The sequence below is a fragment of the Rhamphochromis longiceps genome, linkage group LG2 (genome assembly GCF_057381845.1).
Source record: "Rhamphochromis longiceps isolate RC_006_pf linkage group LG2, R_longiceps_female_GT1.1, whole genome shotgun sequence".
Classification (NCBI taxonomy): domain Eukaryota; kingdom Metazoa; phylum Chordata; class Actinopteri; order Cichliformes; family Cichlidae; genus Rhamphochromis; species Rhamphochromis longiceps.
Genome location: NC_140558.1, coordinates 23,381,941 through 23,402,740, shown reverse-complemented (window position 1 = coordinate 23,402,740; position 20,800 = coordinate 23,381,941). Strand labels below are relative to the sequence as shown.

The 20,800-nt window shown below is 41.4% G+C and overlaps 2 protein-coding genes across 5 annotated transcripts in view; both read left to right on the top strand.

Annotated features, from left to right (window-relative positions):
• Positions 1-15,203, top strand: part of polr1a (RNA polymerase I subunit A) — a 29,743-nt gene extending 14,540 nt beyond the window's left edge. Inside the window, exons 25-37 of one of the 2 annotated variants that reach the window (XM_085419281.1) lie at positions 1,038-1,161; positions 1,831-1,925; positions 2,024-2,223; positions 3,194-3,361; positions 4,193-4,328; positions 4,555-4,709; positions 4,791-4,920; positions 5,027-5,137; positions 11,283-11,543; positions 13,772-13,972; positions 14,284-14,401; positions 14,492-14,656; positions 14,886-15,203. In XM_085419281.1, the coding sequence (XP_085275407.1) occupies positions 1,038-1,161; positions 1,831-1,925; positions 2,024-2,223; positions 3,194-3,361; positions 4,193-4,328; positions 4,555-4,709; positions 4,791-4,920; positions 5,027-5,137; positions 11,283-11,543; positions 13,772-13,972; positions 14,284-14,401; positions 14,492-14,656; positions 14,886-14,986 (1,965 nt within the window). In that variant the 3' untranslated portion in view covers positions 14,987-15,203. The remainder of the gene's footprint in view (positions 1-1,037; positions 1,162-1,830; positions 1,926-2,023; positions 2,224-3,193; positions 3,362-4,192; positions 4,329-4,554; positions 4,710-4,790; positions 4,921-5,026; positions 5,138-11,282; positions 11,544-13,771; positions 13,973-14,283; positions 14,402-14,491; positions 14,657-14,885) is intronic. The other variant, XM_085419291.1, reaches the window with a different exon arrangement.
• A 976-nt stretch (positions 15,204-16,179) lies between these two features.
• The window catches only part of st3gal5 (ST3 beta-galactoside alpha-2,3-sialyltransferase 5), a 30,572-nt gene continuing 25,951 nt past the window's right edge, over positions 16,180-20,800 (top strand). For all 3 annotated transcript variants that reach the window (XM_085419327.1, XM_085419318.1, XM_085419309.1), the window contains exon 1: positions 16,180-16,300. The gene's annotated coding sequence lies outside the window, so the exon portion shown is untranslated. The remainder of the gene's footprint in view (positions 16,301-20,800) is intronic.

Here is a 20,800-nt window from a genome sequence, read left to right as displayed (position 1 = left end):
TGAGCTAAGAAAAGTTTAATTTGAGCAAACAAAATTCATTGCTGCGTGCAAGAAGTCTATTTCAGTGTTTGCTAATATCCATATACATATGCAATAACAGCCCCTCGCGCTCAGATCTCTGCTCTGTGTGCTCACAGACATCTGCACACCTGCTCTCAGTGTGTCGCTCGCGCTCTCAGCAGCTTTCCTCCGTGCACGCTCAACTCTTTCTGTACGCCGTTATAAGTGTGCCACAAAACCAACCAACCACAGACTTGTGATTGGTTGGTTTTGTGGCACATATATATTATATATATATTATCCATATACACACACATTATTGTGTGTGTATATGGATAATAGCAAACACTCAAATACATTTGCACATAGAAATGAATTTTTTTTGCTAAATTAAACTTTTCTTTATGCAAAATAATTTTCTTCTCAAAATGCAAAATTTGCACTTGCAAATATTTTTACGTGCGCTCAGAATAGAGGCAGAAAATAACGCCAAAGCAGACAGGAACTGATTTGTTTATTGCGCCATTCTTTCAAGCTGATGCTTGGCAGACTCCGGTTGCCTAGGTAACCTTCTACTATATTTTCTAACCTGTCATGTGTGATTATCCTGCGCTCACATTGGTAGTCACCATGTATATTGGGAGTAAATGTCAATGGTCTCTGGTCAACACATCTGTCTGAAATTGCTTCTTACGTGGACAAAGCTTTAAGGAGCCTCCACCATAAGAAGTGATTTGCAGCACAAAGTCAGTGACCTCCAGAAATGACGAGCGAATAAACAGCTGGCGAGTCCCGAGATACACTTTCCTCACTTTCGAGGCGATAAGTTGAAGCGGCTACAAACGCGTGTGCCGGATTTTGGTGATTTAGATATAACAGGATAGTAAAATTGTCAGAGTGACAAATATACCAAGGCAGCTGGTGCTTGAATGTCTGCCGGCGAGCAACAATAAGTGACAGTGACGTGCAAAGAGCAAATGACTTCCTGTGTACAATGCCAGTTTGAATGAAGGAGACGTGTGTTTCCTTCCTGCCAGGTCATCAGGAGGTCGCAGGGCCTGGATGAGATTTTAGCACGTTTAGACCCTCAAAGTGCCACTAAGCACTTTGCTGCCATCCAGCGCTGGAAAGCAAAGAGAGAGTTAGCATGTCCACGGAGTGGTATGTAAAAATGTTTGTCTTTGCAGGGAAATTGATAGCCCTGATCAATGTAAATAGCTGACCTGACTGGATACCTCCCTGGACTTTTTAGGGGGAGGTAACAATGTTTAAAACGATAACAATAATATTTATATTTATAACAAGGTGCAATAATAATTAATGTGCAATAATAACAGTGTGCAATACACATACACTTATTCTTCTTTTTTATACTAAGTTAATATACTGTGTTGTGTTGTTTGTTATGTTGTGATGTGTCATATCGTGTCGTGTTGTGTTATATGTAGTGCCGACGTAGGACAGTTTTTCCAATTTCATTGTACTACTGTACTATGTATGACTGTGCAATGACAATAAAGACTTATCTTATCTTATCTTAAATTATTTCCCATATATTTGCCCGAATGATATTTTCGAGATGCACTGAGTGTAAAATCTTGGACCAGTGCTGATGGTTGACATGTCTGCCCAACTCTTTCCAATCACACAGTTTGATTGTAAAACTTTTCTTTTTGTATGAAAAAGTAAAAAATTGTCTAAATTACCACTTTGAACTGTTGTAGGTCGTAGCAGCAACTTCATCAGGAGAGTCCAGTGAATCGTTGCATGCATATTTGTGCATTGCCTCTGTAACTAATGTTTGTGTTTCCATGTTTTCATCTCTGCCAGGAGCGTTTTTGCTTTTTTCCCAGAAGAAGCTGGGAAAATTAAAACAGACTGATGAAGTAGAGGCCGACTGTGGCAGAAATCCTGCTGTGCTGCAGGTACGTTTGCTCTTCCTCAGCACATATTGTATAACGTGAACTCCCGACCTCCAATGTAGTCGAAATAAACAGCGTACTGAATTCTGTTCACTTCACAGCTTGTACAACAGTGGCACACTCTGGATGAAGCTAGCAGATCCAAATACTGCAGGAAGTCCTCCCGCTGCCCGGAGCCGTCGCTGGGCCTGTTTAGGCCTGATGTCTGCTTTGGATCAATCTCTGAAAACTTTCATGGCATCACAGAGAAATACCTGCAGAGCAGAGACACTGCGAACCAAGACAGACTGGACACACACAGGTATTCAGTGTCTGAATATTCAAATGGGGACAAATACCTATTACAGTTTTAGAGAATGCCTGTGCTTTGCTGATCAAAAGCACTTCATTTAATGATCATGAACTAGTGTGAGCACATCTAAAAGCAGAGAAACATCATAGCAAAGGAATGCAATGTTCATAGAAACCGCAAAAAACCCCAAGAGCGACATCGTAGACTCTACAGTCTTCAGTTACCATGTTAAAGTTCATGAGAGTTCAGATAGAAACATACTAAAAGGCTTGTTTGGCTCTTCTCTCTACAAAAGAACCACATCATTGGTTAGCAAAGCTGCATCTGCACAAATGCCACACATCATATCAGGACAAGCATCAGACAAAGTGTTGGAGCGGTGATCATTTCCAGTTGCAGCCACAGGACCTGGACACCTTGCAGTGATCGAGCTGACCACAAACTGTGTATACAAAGTACTCTTAGAGGGTTAGGCTGACAGTTTGGCCAAAATAGGGTTATGCAACAGAGCAGCATTCAGAGCACAGCAGCAAATCTAAAAGAGAGCAGCTGAAAAAAGATAAAGTGCTGGTAAGCGCTCAAAGTCCACATGTGAGTCTGCCTGAAATTTACAAGAGCTGTGTGTAAACAAATGCCAAATACCAGGAAAGTAAGGTTGCCAAGAGGAGTGGTCCAAATATTTCTACACAGTAATGTGAAAGCCTGATAAAACTGTTCCTGTTAAAGAGGGATGCACAGAGTCCTGGGAAAACCTGATCGAAAAGAAAGATCCCAGAAGTGCATTTCTAATTAAACGAAGGACGAGAACCACCAAATAAAGTGATGACAGCACGTGTGAATGAAAACTGAGAGCTTTCTTTGTGTAATTCGAGGCTAAATATAGACAAAGGGGTTTTTACGCTCATGTACCTAGAACAGCTGGAAACAGCTGGGACAGATGATACTTGTGCAGGCTATAACTTTCTGTTTTTGTCCTCAGCCTTCGCCAGCTGCTGCATTATAAGTGGCAGCGTTCGCTGTGTGACCCAGGTGAAGCTGTGGGTCTGCTGGCAGCTCAGTCCATAGGTGAGCCCTCCACCCAGATGACTCTCAACACCTTCCACTTTGCTGGCAGAGGAGAGATGAACGTCACTTTGGGAATACCTCGGTAATGACTCGTCCTCATCGCAAATGTGGGGGCACAACAGTGTCATAGTGCCGTTAAAAGAGTCTTTGCACACTTTAATAAGCTTTTGCACTTGGTTGATTCAAAAGAAGTGTGGGCCGAAGGAAGCATGAGGTGCTGGTTGAACCAGTCGAACAACAATACGGCGGCTTGAAAAAATAGAATTACGGACAAAATTGCACACTCATTAATGAAATTGAGGAGTGGGCCAACACGTTACAGTTGTTTCCAGTTAGCTGTGTCTGTAAAGGGTTTTGTTAGGGGTGAACAGTTATCAAACACTCAGGTGAAGAAATGACACTCAGACAGTTCAGCAGGTAACGTGCACGGGTGAGAGCCCAACAAGACTCACACACCCCACACTTGTCTTGCATCTTTATTTATACACTCAGTATAGTGATGTCACATGGCAAAGCAAAGATAAAACAGGAACTTAGCTGCACGCTCTTCACTCGTGGGGAGAGAACATGCAGTTTCTGGAACTTAATCTAACAATAACAGCTTGTTTTCACAACTCATTGTGGTGTTGTGATGTGACTGTTCAGAGAGTTCATGATAGAAAGACCTTTGCATAAGCAGAAATATTAAACACTTATCAGTATATCACTCAGTTGCATTTCATGACAATAAAACTTAAAAATCCTCTAACAGGCAAACTGTATTTTTAGTTCATACTCACATTAAGGTTGGGTGGCACTACGTGTGCAGCAGGTTGCTGGCAGCATCCCTGTGTCAGAGGCTTTTGTTTTGTCTGTCAAAGCCTTCCACTATACCTTCCCTCAGTTTCTCATTTTGTGTGTGTCCTCCTCAAAGTCTGAGAGAGATCCTGATGGTGGCCAGCGCCAACATTAAAACCCCCATGATGAGCGTTCCAGTGCTCAACAACAAGAGAGCTTTGAAGAGGGTGAAAGTGCTTCGTAAGAAGTTGGCCCGGGTGTGCCTAGCTGAGGTAGGAATCACTTCTCTTGCGCGTCTGATTTGCTTACTTATTCACCTTCCCAATTTTCACTCCCTCTAATCTTTATTGCCTGGCACATGTTCCCTGATCCTGCCTGTCATTAACTGTGGCTGCATGTGAGGAATGAGCGGGAGGAACTCACTGCAGGTGTGTGTGTGTGTGTGTGTGTGTGTGTGTGTGTGTGTGTGTGTGTGTGTGTGTGTGTGTGTGAGAACAGGTGCTGCAGAAGGTGGGTGTGGTTGAGACGCTGCGAATTGAAAATCACCACAAGCTGCGGGTGTTCAAAATCACCTTCCATTTCCTGCCTCCAGAGCGCTACTCTGATGATAGGCTGTTGTCACCGCAGCAGATCCTCCACTACATGGAAACCAGGTGTGTGTCTGTTTCACTGTGCCATAAAGGAAGCACTGTCATTGTTCCTCACCTTCCTCACGCTTTGTTTCGTCCTTCCAGGTTCTTCCGTCTCCTCCTCGACGCCATAAAGAAGCGCTCTGCCAAGCTGGCCTCCATCGCTGTGGAGACCAGGAGGGCCACCGCCAGAGACAGGGATGATGACGGCAATGGAGCAGCTGCCTCAGGAGGGGTCTGTTTTTTAATTCAGTGTTCTTTTGAAGCATTTACAGCACATGTGGTGTTCAAACATTTTCTTTCCCACTGCAAAAACAAACCTTTGTCACGTTGTCATTCAGCAGTTAGATGATGGAGAGGAAGAGCAGGAGCGAGAGATCGTTGACGACCAGGAGAATGAAGGAGATACTGACGCTTCGGATGCGAAGAGGAAAGGCAAACAGGAAGAGGAGGTATGAAGATAAGAAATGTGGTGTGTGCTTGAAGCCCACTCTCTTTCCTGCCTGTCGCAACTGCCAGTGGGCGATCGTGGGGAGGCTGACAGATACAAAACAGGAAACCAGACACAGTGCATGAGATGTTTAAATATGAGGTGTGGGAGTCCTCCGCTGGGATGAAGTTGGAGTCGTTTTTGAACAGCTTGGTACTGATCCACTCCACGTACTCATTACTTATTATACTTATTGATCATTTTTCCCTGCGCACCAGGTATGGTGAAATTGGCTCGGTTTGTCTCCAGTACACCACAACTCATGCTAGGCCCTTCACCTGGGTCTGCGTTTTCTCCAGGATTCGGGTCAGACTGACTGCTTTTTCTTTTCAAATATTTATCGATCACTATGCTGCGTGGTCCCACAGCATGGCTATTATGTAATTATATTATGTCTTCTTCATCTTCTTCTGTTTTACTGGCAGTTGGCAGCTCTTTTAATTAGAGCAGGCAGTTGTACTGCCCTCTATTGGAAGAGAATATAATTCACGGCGATCGCTTAGAGCAGTGGTTCCCAAACTTTTTTGCTAGGCCCCCCTTTCTTTTACAAGAAAATCTTCGCGAAAATCCAGAATGTGGGATACTGTTTGTCAGGATTTGGAGAGCCCAGCGCGTGCTCCCAACGCAGGGGAAACTAATTCTGCAGATGAGACCTACCTTGTGCAAGTGAAGCCAAAGGAAAGATATGCTTCATCATATTTTCTAGTATTTGGCTTGGAAGGAAGTTGGTTTGACGATGCTTCATCTTCTGCTTTGAGTTTTTGTGGGAGCCCCGTCAAAAACCTGTCCATTATGCTAGCAGTGTCCAAGCATTTTTCTTGTTTGTTTTTTAATTCATACAGGGCCTCCCCTGCAATGGCTCTGCGCCTCCCCTAGGGGGCGCGCCCCACACTTTGGGAACTTCTGGCTTAGAGTACTAATCAGGTGGAAGTAGATCATCTTCCACGGCACACCTACGTGTCACGGCACAGTGGTTGGGAAACACTGCTTTAAAGACACAACACATTTTGGGGTCAGCTTGGAAGAAAGAAAGATAATTGCACTGTCACACCCAGGCCAATAGTACAAGGAAATTGGAAACTGTCCCAGATCGAAAACAACACACAACAGATGTGAAACTTAGACATGAGGTCAGAAGTCACATGGGAATCTTCATATATCAGTATCATTTCCTAAGTAATTTTCATTTATTTGACCTTGAAGAAAAAGTCAGACGTCCAAAGTAATGTGCTCTTTTGAACATGTGCTTCCCCGTGTGTATGTTGTCAGTACAAACAATAGCAGCAAGAAATATAGTTTTACGGCTGTATAACATTATTGTCACTCTAGCCTTCAGATCTGAAGGCGGGGTCAGAGGTGAAATGTCACATCAATCAATCAATCAATCTTTATTTATAAAGCACTTTTCATACAAAAAAAAAATGTAGCACAAAGTGCTTTACATAGTTAAAAGCAGCCCACCCCACCCTCCAACTCACTCCCCACACTCTCATTAACATAAATGATGTGAATACACACATATCCCCCCCCCCCACACACATACACACACACACACGCGCACACACGTCTGCACCGGGAGGCGGTCACAGACCGCAGCCTCCAGGCTGGGCACACAGCAGGAGGGAGGCCAAGGAGCCCCCCAGCCAGGCTGAGAGGACCCCCAGAGACCCCGCAGCCACAGTCGATCACAGCCCCGGTGCAGAGAGCGCCCTCTGAGGAAACACTGGAGATATGACACAATAGGATATATACAGGGTAAAATGATAAAATAAATAAGAAACAGGATACAATATAAATATAAATAGAGTAAGAAGATTAAAAAATGAATAAGAATAAAATCAATAAATATTAGGTAAAGCCTAAATTAATAATAGAATAACCGGATAGAATAAATAAGCATAAAATAAATAAACGCTAAGTAAAAGCTAAATTAAAAAGGTGGGTCTTGAGCCTGTTCTTAAAAACATGTACGTTCTCTGCGGCCCTGAGCTCCTCCGGCAGGCTGTTCCACAGATGAGGACCATACCACTGAAAAGCTGCCTCTCCGTGAGTATGTGTCCTGACTTTAGGGACAATTAAAAGGCCAGCACCACAGGACCTCAGGGTCCGCGAGGGTTCGTATGGTAAAAGCAGATCTGAGAGATAAGAAGGCCCAAGACCATTAAGACATTTAAAAACCAATAAAAGAACTTTAAAATCGATCCTGAAACACACGGGGAGCCAGTGCAGCGATTCTAAAACCGGTGTAATGTGGGCCCGCCCTCTGGTCTTCGTCAGCACACGAGCTGCCGAGTTTTGCAAAAGTTGTAAAGTTGAAATATTCTTCTTAGGAAGACCAGAGAGCAGGGCATTACAGTAATCAATGCGACTGGTAATAAAAGCATGCATCAGCATCTCTGTGTTGGCCCGAGAGAGAATAGGGCGGACTCTGGCTATATTTTTTAGATGATAAAATCCAATTTTGGTTACATGTTTATAGGGCTGCTCAATTAATCGAATTTTAATCACGATTACGATCTGGGCTTTCAACGATCATTAAAAATGACTGAGCCGATTATTAGCCCCTCCCTCATTTATCCGCGACACCTTAAAGGCCGTCTGTGAAAATATTGTCGGGCATAAACCGGTCCGTGGCGCAAAAAAGGGTGGAGACCGCTGATTAAGAGGACCCGAGGGAAGCTCGGAAAGCTAAGCAGAAGTTATTTGGAGAGTGACTGCCGTTGGTTGAAAAGAGAGTTTAAAAAAAAACAAACTTCAGTGGTGTTGCACACTATTTTATATTATTTTTTTAAAGTCATTGTTAACCCTTTAAAGCCGGTCAGAGCAGCACGCTCCGTTTTGCGTAACTATTTTTAAATCCCTGTAGAATCTGAACCGTGTAAGCTAGCGCAATAATTTGTTTTGCATATGAAACCGGAGGAGTTGTACTTACATCTGATGCCATCAGCTTGTCCTCGGTCACGGTTTCGTTCCACATATAGCTTTGCAAAAATTGCATAAAAAGCGCTTGCAGGAACAAAAACATAATATTCCAGAAACACGCTTTGCCGTTACTATCAGCTGTTCGTAACACTTCCCACAGTAAAATGATGCACATGCTGTTTTCTTTGCAAATTTGCATCATAGGATTGTTTTTTGTTTTTCCTGCAGTATATAAAAATTGCTGTATCTCCAAAATAAAACTATGAAGACACTCAAAATAAATTTCCTGTTGTTGTAAACTATTTTTTTGCAACTTTATTGTATTTAAAGTTTTGAGGGATAAGCCTCTTAAATTTCTCCAAGTAGAAATATATGTAAACAAAACAAAAGCGATTTTCAATTTTTTTTGTAGTTTATTGCACTTTTTTGCAATTTATGTAATTACTATGGACTTAATGCATACATATTATTAAAATATGGGCTATAACAGTTGTATTGATGTATAGCAACTTGAAATGCTCCCACAAATGGCACTACAGCATGTAAAAAAATATATATATATATAAGCTCTGGTGGACTTGGTTCTATGGTAGGTCTTAAAGGGTTAAATAAATATCGTCAAATAATCGTGATCTCAATTTCAGTGAAAATAATCGTGATTATCATTTTTGCCATAATCGAGCAGCCCTACATGTTTAACATGTGGGATAAAACCAAGCTCAGAGTCAAAAATAACACCCAGGTTTTTCACTTGTAGCGAAGGACATAGTGAAAATGCCTGTAATTTAGACAAGAGTTTCTCTCTCTGAGCCTCAGGACCGACAATTAAAACTTCAGTTTTGTCCTGGTTAAGCTGTAAAAAGTTTTCTGCCATCCAAGATCGTATATCTAAGATACAGTTAAAAAGGGCATCCATTGGTCTGGTGTCATCAGGAGACACGGAGATGTACAGCTGCGTGTCATCAGCGTAACTGTGAAAGTTCACTCCATGCCTCCTGATGACACTGCCGAGAGGGAGCATATACAAATTAAAAAGTACAGGGCCTAGAACCGACCCTTGAGGCACACCACATGTCATTCTATGGATCTTAGAGGAGCATGTATCCATACTCACCATAAAAGTTCTGTCAGAGAGATAGGAAGTGAACCAGTTATGTACAGCACCAGAGAGGCCCACCATGTGTTTCAGTCTGTTTAAAAGAATAGCGTGGTCTACTGTATCAAAGGCTGCGCTTAGATCCAGTAGCACCAGGACTGAGAGCTTTTGGGAGTCCCAGTTACATCTAAGATCATTTAAAACCTTTAGGAGAGCAGTCTCTGTGCTGTGGTTCACCCTAAATCCAGACTGGAATATCTCCAGGATCTGTCTATCATTGAGAAAATCAGTAATCTGAGTAAAAACAAGTTTTTCTAAGATTTTACTTAAAAATGGTAAGTTGGATACAGGTCTGTAGTTATTAAAATCATTACAATCCAAATTGCTCTTCTTCAGAAGGGGCCTCACCACCGCCGTTTTAAAGGCAGCAGGGAAGACACCCAACTGAAGAGAGCAATTCATCATGTATAAAAGCTCAGCCTCAAAAAATCCATAAAGTGTTTTAAAGAGTGAAGAAGGGATTGGATCTAAAAGACATGTGGTGGGTCTCACTGTGGAGAAAACCTTCTGAAAGTTCTCAGCATTAACCAGGACAAAGCTGTCCAGTGTCTCCTCAGGTACAATCGAGCCCTCAGATGTGTTTACAAACATATCGCGATTAGATAAAATATCAGATCTGATGGCGCTGATTTTTCCCCTGAAGTGGTCTGCAAACTGCTCACAGAGTGAGTCTGTGGGGTTTCTTTGGGAGCTGTTAAAATCAGGGTTAAATAAATGATCTATGGTGGAAAAGAGGACCTTGGGATTATTTTTGTTATTACTGATTATTTTGGCGAAGTATGAATTTCTTGAATTCCTTAATGTATTACGGTATTGTACATTTTAAGTTGCTCGCAAAATATTTGATGGTTGATAGTATTTTTATTTTTCCTCCATCTCCTTTCTGCTGCCCTGCAATTTCTTTTGAGTTTTTTGACTTCTTCGTTTCTCCAGGGTGATACGTGTTTTACGTTAATCTTTTTGGTGGTGAGTGGAGCAACGGAGTCAAGGCTTTTCTTCAGTTTGCTGTTGAAATGATTAAAAATCAGATCGCAGGGTGCAGGTAAAATCACAGGGGGGCATTCGTCTAAAACCCTGGTAAAATTTGCAGCCACTTCAGAGGTTAGATAGCGCCTCCTCACAGTTCGCACCGAGGTCTCCCGCTGAATAAAACCGGTGATGTTAAAAAACACACAGTAGTGGTCAGAGACAGCCAAGTCAACAACAGAGGACACACTGGTGGACAGCCCATGGGTGATGACCAGGTCCAGAGTGTGTCCTCTGTTGTGAGTCGGCTGCGTGACGTGCTGGGTAAAATCCAAACAGTGAAGAATGTTTAAGAATTCTTTTGCTGCAGGGTCAGAAGGATTATCTATGTGCAGGTTAAAATCACCGGTTAAAATTATCATATTATAGTTTGAATGTATGTTTGTTAAAAATTCTGAGAATTCCTTGATAAAAGCAGCGCTGTCTGTCACATGCCATTTTTAATCTTCACTCAGTACTTTTTATGTTTTATATGTTTATAATATGCGCCACACTTGTAAGACTCATACACTCTTACAAAGGATGTGTTTAAAGAATGACACACAAAATGTGTTGGACACATTGAACGTGAATTTGGACACAGCGTGGGTTTTGTTTTAAAACAGCGTGTCAAAATTCACACAATGTGTTGTATCTGAGCCAATGCAGCACATGTGTTAAACACATTTTTAACATATGTGCTTTAACACAACGAACCCTCAGTGTCAGGTTCCTCTGGTTTGTCAGATGATCAACATCATATGCAAAGGCAAAGGAGTGCAGACAGTGAAGTACGGTGGAAAGTTTCTGTCTGTGAGGGCGTGCACCTTGAGGTTTCTGTGGTCCGTGATTAACTTTCATTCTCAGATATGTTCAGTTTGATTTAAGGTTTGCCTCTTTTAAAAATTAAAATGGGCGCTCCTTTGTTTGATGTTTGATATCAGTTTATTTCACAAAGAAACGTGCTTCCTGTTCAATATGTTACCAAAAGGCCAGAAAGATTAGCAGGCTCATTTTTTTGCAGGTGGACTATGAAAGCGAGGAGGAAGACAATGGCGATGACCCAGAGGATAAAGAGGACCAGGGCGTGGAAGAGGCGGAGGAGGAGACAAACGCTGTGGAGGAGCCTCAGGCTAACGGGAGGAGAACAGAGAAGAGGAAGAAGGGAGAAAAACGAGTGGAAGGAGCAGAGTCGCAGAGTGAGATGAGAGTGAACTCTGTGCTGGAGTCAAACGCAGCCATAGAGAGATACAGCTATGACCACAAGCATGAACTCTGGTGTGAGGTGAGTGTGTGCATGTCAGAGTAGTAGATTCTGAAAAATGAACACTGACTTTCTCTTAGAGATGGCTCTCACTTTGTTGCTTCCACACACACACACACACACACACACACACACACACACACACACACACACACACACACACACACACACACACACACACACACAGGCAAAGATGTTTGGCCCTCAGGAGCAACTGTTTCCTCTACTTCTGGTCATGCTAGTTTCACTCAGTTTGCGTAGAAGAGCAGGAAGTAAATCATAAATTGTACATTTAAGCACATTTCTCACCAAGTTTCCTTCCTAAGTGTAATTACTGTAAGATAACACGTCATTAGCATTCATTATCAGGTGCCATCTTTGAAAAGAGGAAGGCTACAAAGGCTCTTACTGTGGCTGCTGTGAATGCATGAACTGGTAGATTTGTGGGTTGCAGCGTTCATGTCTAAACTGCAGGAGTAACTGATGAGTTTTGCCACAATAAAAACTAAAAACATGTGGACATGTGCAGAGGAGGACAGTGAATGTACTGGATAAAGGACGTTGAAGACCACAGTGAAGAGTGGTGGATGGTAGTCCAGAGGGTTGGTGTGAAACAATGTTCCCTCTAATATTGCATGTGTCTGAGCAAACACACAAACTCCCTGAGCGACCCACTGTGGACCACTGTGAGCAACAGCAGACATGAGCACTGTGGTCACGCCAGCATCGAATCCATCCAAGTTACATGGTTTATTAAAATAATCAAATTACAGCGTTTACATTTATGTTAGACTACTTCTAATTAACTGCTTTAGCCCACTTACAATGACAATTTAAAAAATCTTGTTCATGACCTGTGTAGTATGTTAACACTTGGAAGTAAAAATAACTTGAACTCCAATTTTGAAAACTCAACTTTCTTCTTTTTAAAAAAAATAAAGTTCTGACTTGTATTATGAGTCTGTGGTCTGGGAGAGAGTCTGTAACTCTGTCTGCAAAATACAGTAAATAATGACCAATGCTGGGCAATTAATTATATAGTTACTTCTTCAAAAAAGTAACTGAGTTTTGCAAACAAAGTTTTTTGCAGCTGTTTCCCTAAAAATGCAGCGAAGGCGTTTTTTTTAAATACACATTTCAAACTATTTACAGAACAATCAGCTGTTCTGCATCAAATCTGATGCCACACAAATTATTTGTGCCACTCCAAAAAATAATTTGTGTCCACTATGAGATAAAGGAGAACAACAGCCTGATACCTGATTACAGCAGCAGATGTATCACTGCTGTAACACCTGTAACATTCAGCAGTCGCCTCATTGTTCTGACACACACAACAAAACTGTTTTGAAGGAAGGAAGGTTCAGGGCTGAAGCAATCAGCATCATGGGCTCATCCGGTTAGAATAAGAAAAAGCAGCCATCTAATTCAGAATTATTCTCAGGGTTCTCCTTTTATTCTCAAATAATTAAGGCAAAGAAGGAAGGAAACAAAGACACACATGGACTGCCACAGCTGAAAGAAAACAGGAAAACAGATTTACTCATTCCCTTAAACAATACATAAAAATAAAACCCAAATAGAACCTCACCTCAGCTGCCGCCCCGTGTGGAAGTGAAGAAAGAGTGAGCCAAAAGTGAATGCCTTACTCTGGTTTTACGTGGCCGGTCAACACAATTTAGAAACTGGTATGAAGTCCACACTTTTCCCGTCAATTGTTCTGTCTGTCCTGCTCACATCTCCAACCGTTGTCCACGTTGTCATTAACGTGGCTTCACTCCACATCAGCCACGCCACTTTGCCAGCTAAAACACCGGTGTCGGCACATAAGGACGCTGTCATAGCCTGTCAACGACGTTGATTAGCTGCGTATATACGAATGTGAATCGCATCATTGGCTGGACTATGGGATAAGGTGGCATCGTTCAGTCACTCACTGACTAACACTGCAAAACAGAATTGTTAATGTATTTATTTTAATTTCAATTCAGGTTAGGTTTTTTTTGTGCGCAACACAGATTTTCTGTGCACAGACACCGTGCCAGCAGTGTGCAATTGCGCAATTGGTGTGAAAGACGATCTCCCTCCAGAAGACAACCTGTGCATCGATCCTTGTGGGGTTTTTAGTCTGGGTTTTGTATAATTGAGGACTTTTGGAAATTACGACGTATTGCGATTGCACTGACACGCATGACGCTAAGGTATGCAGCTACAGGAAGTAGATTAACTCTCATCTGTCTCCTTTATAGGTTGACCTGGCATTACCTGTGAGCAAGGTGCACTTTGATCTGACCTCGGTGCTGACATCGCTGGCCCAGAATGCCGTCATCATGGAGACCAAGGGCCTGACGCGCTGCCTGCTCAGCGAAACGACAACAAAGACCGGAGAAAAGGAAACCGTTCTGAACACTGAGGGAATCAACATGCATGAAATCTTCAAGTACAGTGATGTAGGTGGTGAAATTGAAACAATGCCGTGCTTATAAGGGTGGCTTTTTGTTTTTTTGCACATCTGCAAGCCTTTCTAAATTAAGTGAAGGTAAACAGCTGGTCAGAGTTACAAGTTGCTGGGTTACAGATAAGATTCCTCCAGCTACATTTTGATTGGTCCGATCAGAAATACAGAGAGTAACTGTGGCGATATCGCCTCTGTAGTTTGGAAAGGCTTCTGCAGTTTCTTATTGTATTTGTGTTGCTCTGTCTTACCAGACTGCATGTTTTCAGTTGTCCCAACACTGCAGCTCTATTTATTTTCCTCCAGATCTTGGACATCAACAGACTGTACTCCAATGAGGTGCACGCCATGGCGAAGACATATGGAATTGAGGTGGCTCTGAAGGTCATAGAGAAAGAGATCAAAAATGTCTTTGCTGTCTATGGTAAACATGCTCTTATTTAGACTCGTACTCAAAAAACCCCAAACCAGGAGAGCTCTCAGAATCACTCAGATTTCCTCCGTCTCTCTCCAGGTATTGAAGTTGACCCCAGACATCTATCACTGGTAGCAGACTACATGTGCTATGAAGGTGTATATAAGCCACTGAACCGACACGCAATCCGGTCCAACTCCTCTCCTCTGCAGCAGATGACCTTCGAGACCAGCTACAAATTCCTCAAGCAGGCCACCATGCTAGGTAAGGATGACAACATTGATAAAGCATAGAAAGCTGAAGAGAAATCACAGTTTACGAGGGTCGCTACTGGTCTACCAGCGTTAGGCTCTTTGTTTTTTCTATGTACTAAATCGGATTTGATCATTAGTCAGAAGTAAATGTATAGAAATACATTTTCAGCATTGTTGTTAAGTAAAGTATTCTTCTTCTTCCTCTCCCCCCCCCCCCCCCCCCCCCCCCCCCCCTTCAGGATCACATGATCAGCTAGTGTCACCCTCAGCCTGCCTGGTGGTGGGGAAAGTAGTCAGAGGTGGAACAGGACTCTTTGAACTGAAGCAGCCTCTGCAGTAGAGACAGAGATGCTGACAGTGGTTAGATATGATGTGATAAGATCACAGCTGATCCGGTCTGCAGGCTCCTTACATCCTCTACAGAATGCATCAGTAAATATGTTTATTTCCTTTTAGCAAAAGCCTTCCAGGCTGCAACGTTTCATTAAAAGAACATAAAAACTGATGGAATAAGTCACTTTGTTTTCATTTCTTAATAAAAGGAATATTGAATTTTGTATTTTTGTTATGTATGTATTTTGTGACAGTATTGGGACTGTTTGAATTGTAAACAACATCAATTTATGTTTTTGGGAACACAACAATAGTCATTCAGCATTATAGACAGGCCTTGAGCAGGTCCAGAGTGTCTTTATTAAGTTCGTTTGGTAAAGGAAAAAAAGATGAATCTGATTACTTACTCTAGCTCAAGCTCAAGCCTCTGAACAGAGGTCAGTCTTTTCAGTGAATTGAGGTCATGAGGTCTAGATTTACAAACATATGTGTGTCATTCTAAAGCTCTCACTGTGTTCAAGGGCCGTACTCTATCAGGATGCTACTGTCAGTCTGTAAAATATCTGTTACTGCAGAGATAATGATTAAGAAGTGCAACAGGTCATCCAAGATGACTAAAGTTGCCATAATCACCAAGTGCTGAGGCACACAGTGAGCAAAAACCGCCGTCACTGCTGACTCCAAACTTTCTAGAGCGTCATGATATGGGTGTCCATGAGTAAGCAGCTCCTGCATGTGTAATGTGTAGGTGGCTGAGTAATTAGTGTGTACTTTAAAGCATAAGCTCACCCAGAAAAACTATAGTTAGTGTGTTGAAAATATTCCGAGGTCACAGTCCACCAGTCCAGTGTGACTTGGGTGCATTGATCCAGTCCTGCACCCAGACAAAATGTATCTACTGTTTCTCTCCTGATTTATTTACACTTTTACATCTCTGGCTTATTTATCCTAAACCTTATTGTGTAACCTGTAAAGTTGGTTCTGTGTATTTATCTCGATTTATAAATCTGCATTACTACTGTTCTAAGAGTAAATCTAACGGATTTTACTGTGCATTTCAGTTTACAACATGTTTTGTGGACAAATTTTGCAAACAGCTACCGTTGCTTGTAGCGCTAACGGGACACTGAAATGTTGGGAGGCTTTTATTACGAAAGAACGGAAATGATGGGAACTTTTACGCAATTTGATTGGTTGGTTGGTCTCCTGCGGTAGGACCGACCAGTGAAGGTGGTGTGATAAAGCTGCAGAATCTCGAGATGTGATAATGTACCCTCGTGCGAAGGATGCGCCGTGACCGCTCGTGGATATCTATGGAAGGGTGAGTCATAACGAAATGAGGCGAAACAGTAGAAGCTGGTTTGAAAGGCGTCAGCAGTTGGGGGTAAAATACAGTTTGGTTCGATATGGACACAATGGTCAGCCTGTAAGCTGACTTGAGCCTTCGTTGCTGGTCAGTGTTTTGCTACATTTTGAAGCTGCCGATATTAACAGTCGGCCGCTGATGCTGTATCTTTCTTTTTTTTTGTCCTATTACAAAAGCTTCGCTGTATTAAAAATATTTGCGTTACTTGTAAATAAGCAGTTGATTATCCATGTGATATTTTCACGCAGTTTAGCGGAATTTAATTATACAGCGTTTGTAAAAACGTTATGGCGCATTTATCCACAATCCTCGGCTCTGCGCAGGACGTTAGCAAAGAAGGAGAAAGCCGAAGCTACGAAAAGCAAAAATGTTTAGCTTTGTTTTATTTTTACTTTTTCAAGGGCTGGTAGGCCGGTTGTTAAGAGACTCGGAGCAATAAAATCATTTACCTTCACAGGCCACATTTACTGTGTCAGACACCCGCCGCCCCGGCCTTTTCTCCGAGCATTTATAAAAGGCTTCTTAATCTGTCCCTGGAGTTCTTACCACTTAACGGCAGCAGGGATGCAGTAAACACTCATACTGATTTAATACGAGGGAGCAATGGGACCGCATTAAGAAAAAAATATTACGAATAATTTTGAGAATAAAGTCGAAATCTCGATGTTAGAGTCTAAATAGTATTTTGAGGGGGGGGAAAGTTAGCTTCTGGCACATAAGCACGAAGTGATAAGTTTAAGAGAGCTGCGCCTATCAGAAGACAACCGCAGGTTACACCCTTTTGTAAATGAAGAGGATGTATCTTGTATCACAAGACTTGGTAAGAGAGTTGATCATGTGCCACTCAGTTACACAAAGCGTTTTGTAGATGTTTGGCAGGAAAAGACAACTGTGATCTGCACATTTGTATTTTTGTTTCTCAGCATAGTATTCCGAGTTTGATGTCCACTTTTCTGGACATTTCGTGCAGTCAGAGATAGATGCACAAAAGAAAAAAGTAGGCTGAGGTTTGGGTGGAATACATTTTCATTCAGGAAGTTGTTGAATAATAATTCAGGGACAGCGATGGGTCTGTGTGATGTGTTGTATTAGACTATACAGGGAGTGCAGAATTATTAGGCAAGTTGTATTTTTGAGGAATAATTTTATTATTGAACAACAACCATGTTCTCAATGAACCCAAAAAACTCATTAATATCAAAGCTGAATGTTTTTGGAAGTAGTTTTTAGTTTGTTTTTAGTTTTAGCTATTTTAAGGGGATATCTGTGTGTGCAGGTGACTATTACTGTGCATAATTATTAGGCAACTTAACAAAAAACAAATATATACCCATTTCAATTATTTATTTTTACCAGTGACACCAATATAACATCTCCACATTCACAAATATACATTTCTGACATTCAAAAACAAAACAAAAACAAATCAGTGACCAATATAGCCACCTTTCTTTGCAAGGACACTCAAAAGCCTGCCATCCATGGATTCTGTCAGTGTTTTGATCTGTTCACCATCAACATTGCGTGCAGCAGCAACCACAGCCTCCCAGACACTGTTCAGAGAGGTGTACTGTTTTCCCTCCTTGTAAATCTCACATTTGATGATGGACCACAGGTTCTCAATGGGGTTCAGATCAGGTGAACAAGGAGGCCATGTCATTAGTTTTTCTTCTTTTATACCCTTTCTTGCCAGCCACGCTGTGGAGTACTTGGACGCGTGTGATGGAGCATTGTCCTGCATGAAAATCATGTTTTTCTTGAAGGATGCAGACTTCTTCCTGTACCACTGCTTGAAGAAGGTGTCTTCCAGAAACTGGCAGTAGGACTGGGAGTTGAGCTTGACTCCATCCTCAACCCGAAAAGGCCCCACAAGCTCATCTTTGATGATACCAGCCCAAACCAGTACTCCACCTCCACCTCGCTGGCGTCTGAGTCGGACTGGAGCTCTCTGCCCTTTACCAATCCAGCCACGGGCCCATCCATCTGGCCCATCAAGACTCACTCTCATTTCATCAGTCCATAAAACCTTAGAAAAATCTGTCTTGAGATATTTCTTGGCCCAGTCTTGACGTTTCAGCTTGTGTGTCTTGTTCAGTGGTGGTCGTCTTTCAGCCTTTCTTACCTTGGCCATGTCATGAGTATTGCACACCTTGTGCTTTTGGGCACTCCAGTGATGTTGCAGCTCTGAAATATGGCCAAACTGGTGGCAAGTGGCATCTTGGCAGCTGCACGCTTGACTTTTCTCAGTTCATGGGCAGTTATTTTGCGCCTTGGTTTTTCCGCACGCTTCTTGCGACCCTGTTGACTATTTTGAATGAAACTGTAACAGAGTAGCTTTAGTTTAGTTTAGTTTTTTTAAACTTGAGTATGAACTTATACAAAATGCAGAAAGATATTTTAAAAAAAAAACGTTTTATTGATTATAAAATACGCTATATCGGATTTATATCGGTATCAGCAGATATTGAAATTTATGATATCGGTATACAGCTTGGAGTAAGACAACATGCATGAAGAGGATGATGTGGACAAAATACTCATTTGCCTAATAATTCTGCACTCCCTGTATTATTGAATCCACACAGCCCCGTGATGCCTACTTGTAGATACCGAGGATGCAGTGAAACCGCTCAAACTGATGACTTTATTTTTATAGTTGCTTCTGAGGTCTTGTCTTAAGGGCTCATAGGTGTTGTTCATAGGAAGTATTCATTTATTAATACGTATCGCTGTTTCTGTGCCTGTGATGAGGTCCACTATGGGCAGCTGTGGTGGAGAAATGGCAAAATTGAGTCCTTTGGTTAGCTTCTTCTTTTCAGTTTCAGGGAGGTTCCTATTTAATAAGTTCTTCACCCACTTTTCCCGGCAGTCTTCGGTTGTGGTGTCTTCTTGTTCTTATGTGTATGGTCTCGGCATTGACTCAGAATTATAAGGTTTTGTTTTACAATGAGTGGAATCTCCAAAGTTGCCTTTCTTTTCATTTAATGTACCACCATACCATACCACCTTTATTTATAAAGCACTTTAACATAAAACCAGAGTTCACAAAGTGCTGTACATGCTAAAAGCATAATGTGTTAGAAACTTCTTCTTAAATAGGGAAGGCTAGGAGTGTTTTGAGTTAATGCAGTCTGGTTGATCTCACTCTATGGTAGAGATGGCACTATACCACTTTTTATGTCTGATACCGATATCATAAATTTCAATATCTGCTGATACCGATATAGCATATTTTATAATCAATAAAATGTTTTTTTTTTTTATATCTTTCTGCATTTTGTATAAGTTCATACTCAAGTTTAAAAAAACTAAACTAAACTAAAGCTACTCTGTTACACCTGCATGCAAAAAATACACTGCACCCAAAATATTTAATAGTTCAGCAAAAGTGATCAGTCTAATAAACTTAAAGCTGCACCATCCTTCCTATTCTGGTATTTTAAAGAGAACTTAGCAGAAATATTAAATAACCTAACTTATAGGGTTGCCAACTCCCAGCAAAAAAGAAAGGGAACCACCCCCCACCTTCCGCCTTATAATGCTTAATTGACCTAATCGACTTTAATTTAATGCATGTTTAAAAAACAAAGTGCACAGAAAGGACAGTTTAAGTTTAAGTGACAGTTTAAGTTAATAACTGTTAATACGTTACAGCTGTGTGGTAAGCCTACGTTCTGTGGAGCACAGTGCACTAAAGAGTTGGAGTTAGAGCACAATGTGACAGGTTACACTAATATAGTGTTTTTAACTGCTTTTGTTTTTGCTTGCTTTTAAGGAACAAATTATCTTACAGTAATTACACTGTCAGCTAGTCTCCATAAAAATGATGTGATCTTTATGAGTCTTTGCTGATAAGATGTTACATAAAATTTCATGGTTGAGTGTGTGTGTGTGCGTGTGTTCTTGTAGATTTATTTTTTGGTCCAAATACGTGCTGCTGACACAGAGTGTGACTGTCAGAGGTAGGGCTGCTCGATTATGGCAAAAATGATAATCACGATTATTTTCACTGAAATTGAGATCTCGATTATTTGACGATATTTATTTAACCCTTTAAGACCTACCATAGAACCAAGTCCGCCAGAGCTTATATTATTTTTTTACATGTTGTAGTAGTAGTGCCATTTGTGGGAGCATTTCAAGTTGCTATACAACTGTTATGGCCCATATTTTAATAATATGTATGCATTAAGTCCATAGTAACTACATTAATTGCAAAAAAGTGCAATAAACTACAAAAAAATTGAAAATAGTTTTTGTTTTGTTTTTTACATATATTTCTACTTGGAGAAATTTAAGAGGTTTATCCCTCAAAACTTTAAATACAAAAAAGTTGCAAAAAATAGTTTACAACAACAGGAAATTTATTTTGAGTGTCTTCATAGTTTTATTTTGGAGATACACCAATTTTTATATACACTGCAGAAAAAACGAAAAAACAATCCTATGATGCAA